Source organism: Oryzias latipes, chromosome 5 (assembly GCF_002234675.1).
Source record: "Oryzias latipes chromosome 5, ASM223467v1".
Lineage (NCBI taxonomy): Eukaryota > Metazoa > Chordata > Actinopteri > Beloniformes > Adrianichthyidae > Oryzias > Oryzias latipes.
In genome coordinates, this window is record NC_019863.2 from 2,281,906 (window position 1) to 2,294,447 (window position 12,542).

The 12,542-nt window shown below is 48.2% G+C and overlaps 1 protein-coding gene across 1 annotated transcript; it reads left to right on the forward strand.

Moving 5' to 3' along the window:
- The first annotated feature begins 1,282 nt into the window (after positions 1-1,282).
- On the forward strand, positions 1,283-12,127 carry usp49 (ubiquitin specific peptidase 49). Its single transcript, XM_023954720.1, has 7 exons — positions 1,283-1,844; positions 6,533-6,641; positions 6,717-8,188; positions 8,641-8,848; positions 10,010-10,118; positions 10,197-10,402; positions 10,481-12,127. The coding sequence occupies exons 3-7, from the start codon at positions 6,782-6,784 to the stop codon at positions 10,582-10,584; spliced, it is 2,034 nt and encodes a 677-aa protein (XP_023810488.1). The 5' UTR covers positions 1,283-1,844; positions 6,533-6,641; positions 6,717-6,781; the 3' UTR covers positions 10,585-12,127.
- The last annotated feature ends 415 nt before the right edge of the window (positions 12,128-12,542 follow it).

Sequence of the window (12,542 nt, forward strand, 5' to 3'; positions counted from 1 at the left end):
GTTCCGCCTTAATACCTGTGAGGTGAAACGATATGAGGAAGACGGGATTCAAACCTTTGTGATCCTTAGCCTGGAATGGACAGAAAAAACACCACATGGAACAAAACGCCATGAAGACAAACAAAGGAGAGTCTGAAATATAACTAAATAGTAAGTATTAGTTTTAAAAATGGCTTAAATAACAGGAGAAATTTGATTTAAATCTTGATCGATGTTAAGAAATGCTTTTACTTTTTAGTTACTTTTTCTAAATTTGATAACAAAATGTAATCATTTTAATGTATTAAGCCATGTATTCCTATTGAACATGAACAGACTGATGAAAACTTATAAAAATGCAAAATATATTGTTTTTTTTTCTTTAACTATCAAATTTCTCCACATATACACATAGATATTTATTGAAAACTGTGGTTTGCACTGTTTTATTGAGATTAAATAAAAAGCCCAGCACTAAACCATGCAAGTTTACCACTGATGCTGTGCTAAATATTTCATTTGTTGGAGGTTTCTCTTGAATTTTCTAGACTACTAAAACATCGCATTTCAATCATGATTTTTCTTTATGGAAAACAGGTGTCAATAAAACGAGTGTAAGTATTTTTATTTTTGTTCAAATGTACATATCCATCATCTAGAACCCCACTGACCCGCAACAAGGTCCGTTCACCCTCCTCCCCTCGAGGCGGAGGTACAGGAGTGTGAAGAGCTGGACCTCCAGACTGTCTATGGGTTGAACTCCATCATAGCTCATGAAAGTCTCTTTTGAACAGTTGTACTCAGCTGAATTTGCACCACAGCTGGTAAGCACAGAGCTTTAGTCATTCACTTATGCACAGTTTTATGTTTGGTGTGAATATTTCAACTTTAACCTCTGACAATAAGAGTCAGAGTAAACAGCAAAGTAAACATCTCATGGGAAACCTGTTTCCTTAGTCCCTCCTGGAAATGCTGACTGGAATTAAATTATGCAACACTTATGGAAAGAATGGATGTGAAAATGAAAATGCAATCCCATCTTTGCATTTTCGCCTTAATTATGTCAGAATGAACTGTGTTGAGGAAGAAAATGAAAAAGCATTTCTGTTCATCCATTTTAATTGTCAAATTAGACATTTCTAAATGAATTTTGCTACACATTTACCAGAGAACTTTTGGAAAATAAAATGTCAAAAACCATTTTCTTTATCATTTTAATTAAGTGACAGAATAAGCGGTGTTGAAGAAGAAAATGAAAAAGCATTTCTGGTTTTGACTTTTATCTTTAATTACGCTACAGAAATGCTTCCATACTAAATCCCTTTGAATATAGAAATCTAAATTCTCATTTAAAGTTCCCGGTGTACTGAACACAGTTGAATGTATGCATCATTTAGGGAAAATGTGCTTTAAATGTGACAAAAAGGATTTGTGTGGATGCAGAAGTCATCCGCGCGTGGCCCCCGCGCGTTCATCGGGTCTTTTGGTGATTCTGTTTTTTCTAAAGCAAAGGTTAAAGTGGGGGGGTCAGAGGCTGGGTCACGGCGGGGCTGTCCGGCCTCGGGTATTGTTCCATGTGGGCTCGGTGGGTGGACGCTCCGTCCTGCTGCCTGTTGTTCGGCCGCTCGGCCAATGGGAGCCCGGCTGGCGCTCAGCCCCGGTCCAATGAGAGCGGCGGGGTTCGGGCTCGCACCGAGGGTTGGGTTGTTCAATCTGCGAGGAGGACAACAAGCCGCAGCGCCGAGCGCACCGGATAGATGGATGCTGGCGACGGGAGCCGCTCCCCCGCGACCGGATCACCCCGATGAAGTGATCGATTCCGCGAAGGCCCGCCGCAGAAGCGCTCCGGTCGGCCGTTCCCCGCGGTGAGTGTCATCGGGGAGTTTGTAGCCGATTGGCGGCTGTTCGCTGGCGAGCTAAGCGCGTAGTTAACGTTAGCGACCGACAACAAGCGTTCCGTTAACTTGGATTGTCCTCGGTGAGCCGTTAGCACTTCGGCTAGTGCTAGTACTAGTTCCAGCTAAGAAGACCGAGGCGGACCGATCCGCGCCAGCAGCCGCGCGCCCCGAAGTCCTTTTCGGAGGGGATGCTAGCGCTGCTAGCCTGAAGCGCACGCGCCGGAGCTAACGCATCGCGCCGCCGGCTAAACCTGCGGCTCGCCGGGCTGCTTCAGCCCAACAAAGTTGTCGGAGGTTCCCGGAGAACGGCGCCGGCTCCGCTCTTTGTTCTGACCGGACGCGGGGACGGCGCAGGAGGTCCGCGCGTGCCGCGGAACAAACCTCCGCGTGGACAGCCCACGCGGTTCCGGCACATCAAAGCTCAGCAGCTGGAACCGATTCACAGCGCGGCACCGCCGTTTGGGCTGAGCAGCCTGATAGGAACCAGTTGCACCGACCCGGGACTTCCCGGGCCGTGCCGTGCCGTGCCGGGAGACCCAGCTCTGCCCTGCGCGGATCAGAACAGTTTAATAGTCCGGACGTCTTTGTGCGAACATGAAGACACTTCTGCTGCGAGCTGAGTTGGTTTTGTAAAAGTGTCCCCCGAGGCTCTAGAACAAACAAACACGTGGCAGAAGAAGCAGAAAACTTTATTTAAACCAGAGGAAACAACAGAAGTCCCATCACCCAACTTCAACATGTAACAAAGCAGAAAGTGTTAGAGAGGCCTGCAAAGTAACAAAGGAAATCAATGCTGTCAGGAGGTTTGGTGAAGTTTCATTCAACAATTTTATGAGAACAGGAAGGAAAGAGCTTCTGTGGCGCTCACTACAATGGGGCTTTGGGTGTTTTTAGCATGTTCTCATGACGGAGGACATGCATGTTAAGACATTAGCTGAAAATTGCATTTCTGAGTTGTTGTTTTTTTCTAAAATCAACACGTTGCACACACAAACCGCCTGTAGGCGGAAACCGATCGTAGGTTCCACAGTGAGCCACGAGCTTCCTCTCTGCTCCATTCTGATGCAGACAAACGGATCCATGAGCGGCTTGGTTTTCCTCGTCTGAGCTGGAATCTGGATCTAAACTGGACGGATGAAGAGCTCCAAAACTGCTCGCCATTTTCATTGTTGTGAGGGGCTGTAAACAAATGAGGACAGGCCTCCTCACCGCCTAAAGTACCGGCCACAACTCAGAGGTGAATTTTTTAATGAACTCCTGTCGCTCTGCAGAAACTATGTCCTAGGAAGCGACACAGGTTTTTTTTTTTAAAAATTATAGCTAAAAACAGCATCATCATAATGAAGAGAACCACTGGGAACGTTTTTAGAATAGATGAAAAGCTGATCAAGACGGACTCTAACGGGAGTCTTAGTGTGTATTCAGACTAGACACCTGTGGTTCACTCGGATAGAACCAGAGTTTTGTTCATCCAGAACAAATTTCCAGTATGAAAACACCCAAGTGGACCCTGGTGCGGGACCTATAACCACATTCTGACCCGTGTGCAGTTAGACTGAGCCCTGCTTCGCTCTGAGTGGGATGCAGGACGGAAGCAACCATGACAGTGAGACCCGGCGACTCACCAACATTCAGTCGGATGAATGCAGCGTCATACAACTTTTAAAGTGATCCACTTGCTCCTCAAGCTGTGTCATGAACACTTATCAGCCTACCTTCTTCGTCCTTGCTGCTGCAGTAACCGCCTTGCAGCCCGCCTCCACCGCACCAAACCTTCAAATTTCATTCATCTTCTTCCGTTTCTTCCCTCTTCTGGGTGACGGGGCTGCTGGAGCCTATCCCGGCCACTTGCGGGCGAAGGCAGGGGACGCCCTGGACAGGTCGGCAGTCTGTAACAGGGTCACAATCACACCCATGGACACTCACACCTAGGGGCAATTTAGAGTCACCCATGAACCTATGAAGCATGTTCTTTGAAGCCAGAGTCCCCGGAGAAAACCCACGGATACACGGGGAGAACATGCTAACTCCACATGGAAATGATGTTCTGGTCCAGGTCCTCCAGCCGGGACTTGAACCTTCTTGCTGTGAGGCAAGAGCGCTAACCACTGCACCACCATGCAGCCACATTCACAATTGGTCAGAAAATGGGACTATCCTGACAAGGATTGCTTTTACCCGCCCTCGTAATTCCCGACCAATGACTGAATAGATCTTTAGTCACATGTAGGCCTGCACGATATTAGAAAAATCTGCGATATGCGATATCAGTGTTTGAAACTGCGATGACGGTATGACTTGCGATAAATGGAAAAATAGAAAAGCAAAAATACCAATACATTTTGGTTTCAGTGTGAGTTTTATTCAAATAATTCAACACAACTTAAATTAACGCGCAAGTTTTATTCAAAAAGAAGAAAATATATTTACCATAGAACTTGCCAAAACTATGATGAATGATTACAAAAAAATTATATAGATGCCCAGGAATAAAATAGGTTGGTGTCTCCTACATTTCCATTTTACTGCAAGTGTTATTAAATAAATCAACATAACTTAAAATCCAAGTCTTTTTCAAAAAGGAGAAAAATTAAAGACCTATAGCTGTGGCCAAAACATAAATGAACAATGAAGAAAAAAGATAGAGGCCCACAACTTAAACGTGACCTAGTATGAACTAGGGCTGCACGATATGAGAAACACTTGCAATATTAGTGATCAATATTGCGATAACGATATAATTTGCAGTAAATAAACAAATAGAAAAATAAACAAAAACATCATTCCAGTTTCATTGCAACAGTTTAAAAATTATACTCCAAATGACTCTAACATAATAGGCCTCCATCTGATTGGTCAACAATGGGAAAGCGTCCATCCTATTGGTCAAAGCATAAAGGGATTTATTTTATTCGTTAAATGCTTCAAGCTGCTAGAAGATTGTTTTAGCACATTTTGGGTTTGCGATTAATTGCGATATTCGCCGTCTTTTGCGATATGCATATTGCAGAGCTGGATATTGCGATAACGATAAATTTGCGGTATATTGTGCAGGCCTAGTCACATGGTTTATTTACAAGCTTTAGTTCAAAACAGGAGTGTCTGTTTCAGGACCAGAGATGTTTTTCAGTCTTAGTCTAGCTGTTCTTCTGTGTTGGTCCAGGAGGGGATGGGTGGAGTTATCTAAGATGCTCTGCCGTTTTTGAAGCCTTCTCCTCGCCATCTCTTTCTCTAGGGCAGGGGTCTCAAACTCAATTGACCTGGGGGCCACAGAAGGCGCGGTCTAGCTGAAGGGGGGTCGCAACTTCAGTGCACACGCAACTTCTGAGTGTCTGAGAGCCAATAAATCTGTATGGAACATATACCATATTATTACTTTATTATTAACTGTTCTCTGTACAAAATGTACTGATAAAACTCTCATTCAAAGAAAATAAAATACCCAAATAAAAAAAATCAATAAGTAAGTAAATCAGTAATACATTAATGTTTAATTAGTCTTCTATATCTGCTGTTTTCTAATTTAAATGTCCGTATTAACACAGTTCAGTTAACACTGTTGAATTCTAACTATTAAACACTAAATAAGACTCCAATTCTACAGCTCTGTAAATCCATCAATGGTTCTTCTGAACACGGCTTCTCTTGTCTTCTTATTGCTTCTGGACACTTGGCAGCACTTCCTCCCAAACAGCTGAGACCCTCAGTCTGGATGAAGATGATTGTCAGTAATCTGGACTGGATTTATTGAAATTTAAGGTGGAGAAGTCAGAGAGGATGTGCTCCCAATTTTGAGTCTGAGTTGAATGTTGTTTTTTTTTTAAGTTTACTCTTTAAAACACAAATCAGTAAAGGAGAAACAAAATTCGGTAACAATTTTTGGATTTTCTTTCTTATGACTTTTTCCACATTTAAACTCTGGTTTATTTTAGAGCAGCCGGTCATCCACTCCTATATTTTCATGGTTGATTTCAAACTGTGGTTTGTAAAAGAACGGCTGCTGTTCACTGGAGATCAGAACAGATAAAAAAAAAAACTGATTGAAATTCATGTTGGTGACACCAAATAAGTGCAGACAAGACTCACAATAAGGGTGTTTCAGATCACCCAGGTGGACGCAACACTGCACAGATCACCTGGTGTGTGACGTATGTTTTTGTTTTTGCTCCAACATCACCTGTCAATCATCACAAAAATATAACCAGAAAGGGGCGGGAGCAGGGCCCCAAAAGTCATATGCCCCACTGTGATTGGTTGGTTTGTCAGCTCCGCACACAACACTGAAAAAGTGTCATTTATTAAAAGCTGGGGGGGGGGGATGCACTAACATTGAACTTCCATTTTAAGGCGGGGGCCGCAAAAAGCCAGCGGGCGGCCAGTTTGAGGCCCCTGCTCTAGGCTGTCCAGCTTTGGTCCCACCACGTCCCGGTTCTGCAGATCTGTTGGGGTGTGTGACCCTCAGTCTGCCTCTGCACGTCACAGCAGACGAGGTGGAGATAGAGAAACCAGAGCTAAAGCTAAAAGTTTTGGCCAAAATGCAGGAAGTTCTGAATATTGAGTGCTTTAAACCAGACTGTATCTTCTGTTTTTTTGCCTTCAGTTATTATTTCACTATGATCCGTTTGATTAATCACACGTCTGTTTCGGTGCTGCAGAGTTTCCCGGCTGAAGGTGGCCATGGCTGGTGGAGCGAGCCGTCCCTGCTGATCTCAGAGCTGCAGGTGGCGCTCCATCCCAAACCTCGTCGAGGCCGCCACTTTTCCAGTTGGTATCTTCCGGCCCCGTCCCTCTCTCCGTTCCCTGCGCCTCTGTTTCCTCTCACGTCCCGTCTCCCTTCAGAATGAGTTGCTGCTCGGCTGCAGGACGCGGGTCCCGCCGCTGAGGCCACATGTGCATCTGGAGAGATGGATCGCTGTAAGCACGTGGGACGCCTGCGTCTGGGTCAGGACCATTCCATCCTCAATCCGCAGAAATGGCGCTGTGTGGAATGCAGCACGACAGACTCGGTGTGGGCCTGCCTGAAGTGCTCCCACGTGGCCTGCGGCCGCTTCATGGAGGAGCACTCGCTCAAACATTTCCAGGAGTCGCAGCACCCGCTGGCCATGGAGGTGCGGGAGCTGGACGTCTTCTGCTTTGCCTGTGGAGACTATGTTCTCAATGACAATGCAGAGGGGGACCTCAAACTCCTCCGGGGGGCGCTCTCCACGGTTCGGGTCCCGGGCCGGCGCTCGCTGCGCTCCTCAACCGGCGGGGACTGCACCCCCTGGGTCGGGGAAGGCGGGCCGCAGCCGGCCATGCAGCTGGCCGTGCGCCACAGGAGGAAGGCGCTTCTGGGGAAAATGCTTCAGACGTGGATCGGCAAACACCAGGAGGTGCAGAGTCGGCGCAGAGAGAAACTGGAGGAGGCCAGGAGACAAAAGAAGGAGGTGAAACGAAGGCTGATGGAAGAACTCGGTAGTGCTCCTCCCAGAAAGAGTGCCAGGCTTCTAACTCAGGGGCCGCGGTCCACCGTCACACTCATTCCTCGCAAGTTTCGCGACCCCCCAGAACGTCTACCTCCTCCTCCTCCTCCTCCTAAGAAGCCTTCGCTCCTCGCCGTGTCCCGCAAGGCTCCTCGGAACGGCAGAGCAGCTAAACTGAGGAGGTATTACTCCACGCACGCGGCGAGCCGGCGGAGAATCGCTCCAGGCGTCACCGGCCTGCGGAACCTGGGCAACACGTGCTACATGAACTCGATATTGCAGGTGCTGAGCCACCTGCAGAAATTCAGGGAGTGCTTTCTCACTTTGGACCTGTGTGAGACCGAGGAGCTGCTGGCCAAGACCAACCACTCCCCGCCGGTGACGGGGGCTGTTGTCGGCGGCGGGAACGCACTGCTGTCGGAACGCCCTCTAGGAGCCACGGATAAGACGGGTTGCTGGAATGTTCCAATAGGGCAAAAGGAGAGCGCCCCGCCTCCCTCCAAGTCGGCGGAGTTGGTCCAACCCAAGGAGCCGCGCTGCTCCGCCCGCCAGAAGATGTCTCTGTGCCACGAGTTGCATACACTTTTCAGGGTCATGTGGTCCGGGCGGTGGTCCCTGGTGTCTCCCTTCGCCATGCTGCACTCGGTGTGGAACCTCATCCCGGCGTTCCGGGGCTACGACCAGCAGGACGCCCAGGAGTTCCTGTGCGAGCTGCTGGACAAGGTGCAGCAGGAGCTGGACACGGAGGGGTCCAAGCGCCGCATCGTCATCCCCATCACCAAGAGAAAGCTGTCAAAGCAGGTGCTCAAAGTCCTCAACACCATCTTTCACGGGCAGCTACTGAGCCAGGTGAGCGCTGAGGGTCCATTTGGGTCGTCCCACACCACATTCCCACTCCCAGCAGCTTTTGATCTGCTGTAAAGTCCTTCCCAGCTGTATTTTAATGAGGATTGTTGTTGTTTTGGGCCAAAAACCTGTGACGTTTTCTAGGACATAGTTTCTGCAGAGCGGCAGGAGTTCATCAGACATTTATCAGGACTGTAGGCACAAAGCAATTCCGCAGCTCATAACTGAGAGCTCTCTGTTTACACACTCTGCTGCTAGTTTACAGCTCCTCTCAACTCCTAGATAACGAAATAAATATAAATAAAGAAATCCTCAGTAATGCAACGTTGAGATTAATCTTTTAAATATTTGTCCTCAATCCCCTGAAAAATGCCACAAGAAGGTGTCAGAAACCTCAGAGTGAGAAGCCTTCTCACCCTCTTTGGAGAACTCACCCGTTTGCGTTCTTCCTCCAGGTGACTTGTCTGTCCTGTAAGCACAAGTCCAACACGGTGGAGCCGTTCTGGGATCTGTCCTTGGAGTTCCCGGAGCGCTACCACAGCGCAGACAAAGGCTCCGCCTCCACGGCCTTCCACCGCAGCTGCACCCTCACAGAGATGCTGTCCAAGTTCACGGAGATGGAGGCTCTGGAGGGACGCATCTACGCCTGCAACCACTGCAACAGTCAGTGCACAAAATGACCTTTGACCGGGAAAGTGTTGAGAGTTTGACATGTAACAGACAGACGGTAGCCGCGGCTCCACGTGCAAAGTGTTTAGAATTCAGCCGTGTGCATGGGGCCAGAAAAACGTTTTCCGATTATAACAAACGTGTCAGGAGAGGGCTAACACACGCTAACAACATTTAGCCTTTGATGAACATAAAATCCATGCGGGAAATGCTGCAATCTGCATCCTGGGCCCAAAGCCGCCGTGAGCTGGCGGTCCGAGCTCTGCTCAAAGACACAGTTCTACCGGGAGACCCGGTTCTCCTGAGTCCGGCAGCTCGTTCACCTAAAGCTGCGGGACGGTTCGCAGTCCGAAGACAAAGCATCCTCCCCTCCCCCCAAACACAGAGCTGTAAGTCCGGCTGCTCTGCACGGTTATGTCGGCCCACCGGCAGCCGCGCCCGCACCGCGCAGGTTCCAGACGTCAGGAGGCACGGAGCGCTCCTACCCGGTCCCCCTCCCGTGCCTCCTTCTCCAAGGAGGCACGGGAGGGGCGGGGAGCCCGCGTGGCGAGGGCGGACCGCAGAGGGCGGTCCCGTTTGCGCTCCACAGCTTTCTCTGGAGCGAAGCACCTTCTATGCATGACGTAAAACCCACGATCGGAATGAACCGTTTCCATGCACAACGAAGTGCATGGAAACGACAGCTTTAATTTTTCACAGTAATTCTATTTGTTTTAAGGGCGTAAAGCTCCTCTCTACACACTTTATCCCCTTTTTGCAGACAGACATGAAGTATCGTAGAAAAACAAGCCCAGTACTGTAAGGGGATGAAGCAGAGGGAATCATTTAAGAATTTATGTTTGTCTGCAAACATCCGTTTGTTTCCAGCATGTTCTGGGTTTTTCAGGTGAGAGCAGTTTAATGTTTGGAAGACAGAAATCTTGTAATATTGCAGCAGATATGTCAAGTTAATTCTAGCACTTCCGGGTTTTTAATGTTCCGTCCATCACTAGAATGTGTTTAGGAATGAAAGCAGGTGAAACTATCCACACACGATTTACGGAGCCGCTGCTCTCCTGAAGTGAAGGATGATGTCATCTGATGGATCATCTATGGAAAGTCTTGACCTGTCTGTGCGCGTGTGTGTGTGTGTGTGTGTGTGTGTGTGTGTTGCAGGAAGAAGAAGGAAATCCTCCCACAAACCCTTAGTTCTGTCAGAAGCCTGTAAGCAGCTTCTGATCTACCGTTTACCTCAGGTTCTACGGCTGCACCTTAAACGCTTTCGGTGAGTTTCTTGACACGTCGACCACCGGTGACGCCCACAGCGTTATCCTCACGCTAACTGGCCTTTGTTGCACGGCAGATGGTCTGGGCGGAACCACAGGGAGAAAATCGGCGTCCATGTGGCCTTTGACCAGGTTCTGAAGATCCAACCGTACTGCTGCACAGACTCGGGTCACTCTGTCCACAGGGGGGGCTACGTCTACGACCTGTCTGCTGTGGTCATGCATCACGGCAAAGGCTTCGGCTCAGGGCACTACACCGCATACTGCTTCAACACCGAGGGGGGTGAGGAAGAGTCCGGCTCCGTGTGGGAACGCCGCGGGCCCCCGCTGTGCGCTCACGTCTGTGCTCTGCCGTCCTCAGGGTTCTGGGTCCACTGCAACGACTCGGAGATGAGGGTCTGCAGCGTGGAGGAAGTGTGCAACACTCAGGCCTACATCCTCTTCTACACACAGAGGTCTGCCTAGGTGCCTCTGGCTGCCACGGCAACCTGAGGGCTGCGTTTTCCGCTGCAAAACGTTCGGTTCTCAGAAGCCACCAGTCAGGAACTTTCCAGCAGCAGAAGCCACAACGGTTCCAGCTGTTTCTCATCTTTATTTGTGAAGCAGATGCTGAAAGGCTTTTCAGAAACGAGGCCTCTGGTCTCAGGTGTTCGGCCTGAAGACGGCGGGGGCGGGTTCTGCCCCGCACGGCCGAACCCGGCGCTCCCCGTCAAGAAGCTGTTCCTGACACGGCTCCAAACGTCAGAGAGGTACTGGACTCTAATCTCTAAACTCAGATCTGAATGATGATGCCACCTGATTGGCTCTTTCCACTCTGGAGAAGCGTCACGAGTGGAGGCGGTTCCTCCTCTTCCTCGTGTCGTTGACTGTATCTGAGAACTGGACCGGGTGAGCGCGACCCTTAGAAAACAACTCCGACCACATGAAGTCGCTTCAGTCGCGGATGGCGCCATGTTGGAGCCAGATGTCATCGGTAAGCCCCGACGGGTCTAAGCTGGTCTCATTGGCTCATTGTTTCTACGGCAACCCCTCTGGCCAATCAGGAGGGAGCTTGTTGGAATTCCACACCCCTACCACTTGAAAGACCACCTACTTTTACTGCTGAGGCGTCTGATTATAACTTGCTCTGCGGCAAAATATCAGGAAAAAAGAATTAGCAAAAGAAAATCAAGAATGGTTATTCCAACCAATAGAATGTGGATTTCTCCATAGAAGTCTATGGGATCCTGTTTGGTGGGAGGGGTCCCTCAGTCCAGTTCTCACGTACAGTCGACGGTTCTTTGCTCAGATGTTCTGCTGTGACTGGATACTGTGTCTTCTGCTCCAGACTCCTGGAACCGAAGAGCTTCTGGGTCTTTTTGTGGTTTTTCTTCTCTTGGTTTCCTGTGAAAAGGTTGGAGGTTCAGACACACTGGTGTTGAAAAAAAGCTGCACTTTGGTGGAGGAGCTGCCGCTCCGGTCCTGCTGTTACGTTCAGCTCACGCGTTTCATTCAAATGGCAGCTCCTCCTGTGGTTAAGCGTCCAGACCGCTCTGAGCAGGGATCAGACGCCTGCAGAAGATGAAGAGTGAAAGAGCAGAAGCCGATCCTGAAGAATGTTGTTTTCTTCTTCTTCTACTTTTTTTTTTTTACCTTTAGTCGAGCACCCAAAAGCAATATATTGTGGATTTTTCATTTGACAGGAAATGGAGATAAAATCAGGAATTCTTCTGCTTATTCTGATGTTTTTTCTACTCTGCTGTTTCTATCGAGGTCTTTAGAATTTGCTAGCTGATCAAAAAACCGTCGTGTTTGATACGAGTCAAATGCAAACGGCATTTGTGAACTCTGTGAAAGTTGGAACAATCTAATGACGATGAATGTCTCACTTTATGGAGGTCATTTGTGGCCTTGCCACTGGCTCTGTTCCCTTTGATTTGTGTCTTGTACTGTAAGAATACATGTCATAAATGTATTGTTCGTACGGGTTTTGCCTGGCGATTAATAATAAAAACAACAAATATCCACACAGGAATCTCTTCTCTTTTTTTTTTTAGTTCATTTGTTTAAGGAGCATGTTTGTGTTGATGGATGAAATAATCCACTGGATTACCAGATGCTGGTTTGAAACCTGCTCTCCCTGTAGCTCCTCTAATGTAAATTTAATCTGGAGCAGAGCGATGCTGCTGATAAAAGAGCATTAAAAGTGAGTAATCTCTCCTGACCGTTTTCATGACCCAGCACTTTTTACTCTGCTGTCACGATTCTATGGGTCAGATCCATTTGACAAATGTGTTTCTATTTGTCCCAGAAAAAACTCAAGCTTTAGTGACAAAAACCCCCACAGCTTTCAAGTTGTGGAGCTGCTCATCTTAGAAAAGCAGCAGATTTATGTAAAAAAAAACTGTTGTAACATTTTAATGAATACATTTACTAATCAGAGA

What these genes read in the sequence shown, in the direction of transcription:
- usp49 (XM_023954720.1), top strand. Translation starts at nt 6,782, where the DNA reads ATGGATCGCTGTAAGCACGTGGGACGCCTGCGTCTGGGTCAGGACCAT. An exon ending in CGCCTGCAACCACTGCAACA is followed by an intron (nt 8,849 to 10,009) that starts GTCAGTGCACAA and finishes TGTGTGTTGCAG; the next exon opens with GAAGAAGAAGGAAATCCTCC. An exon ending in CTGCACCTTAAACGCTTTCG is followed by an intron (nt 10,119 to 10,196) that starts GTGAGTTTCTTG and finishes GTTGCACGGCAG; the next exon opens with ATGGTCTGGGCGGAACCACA.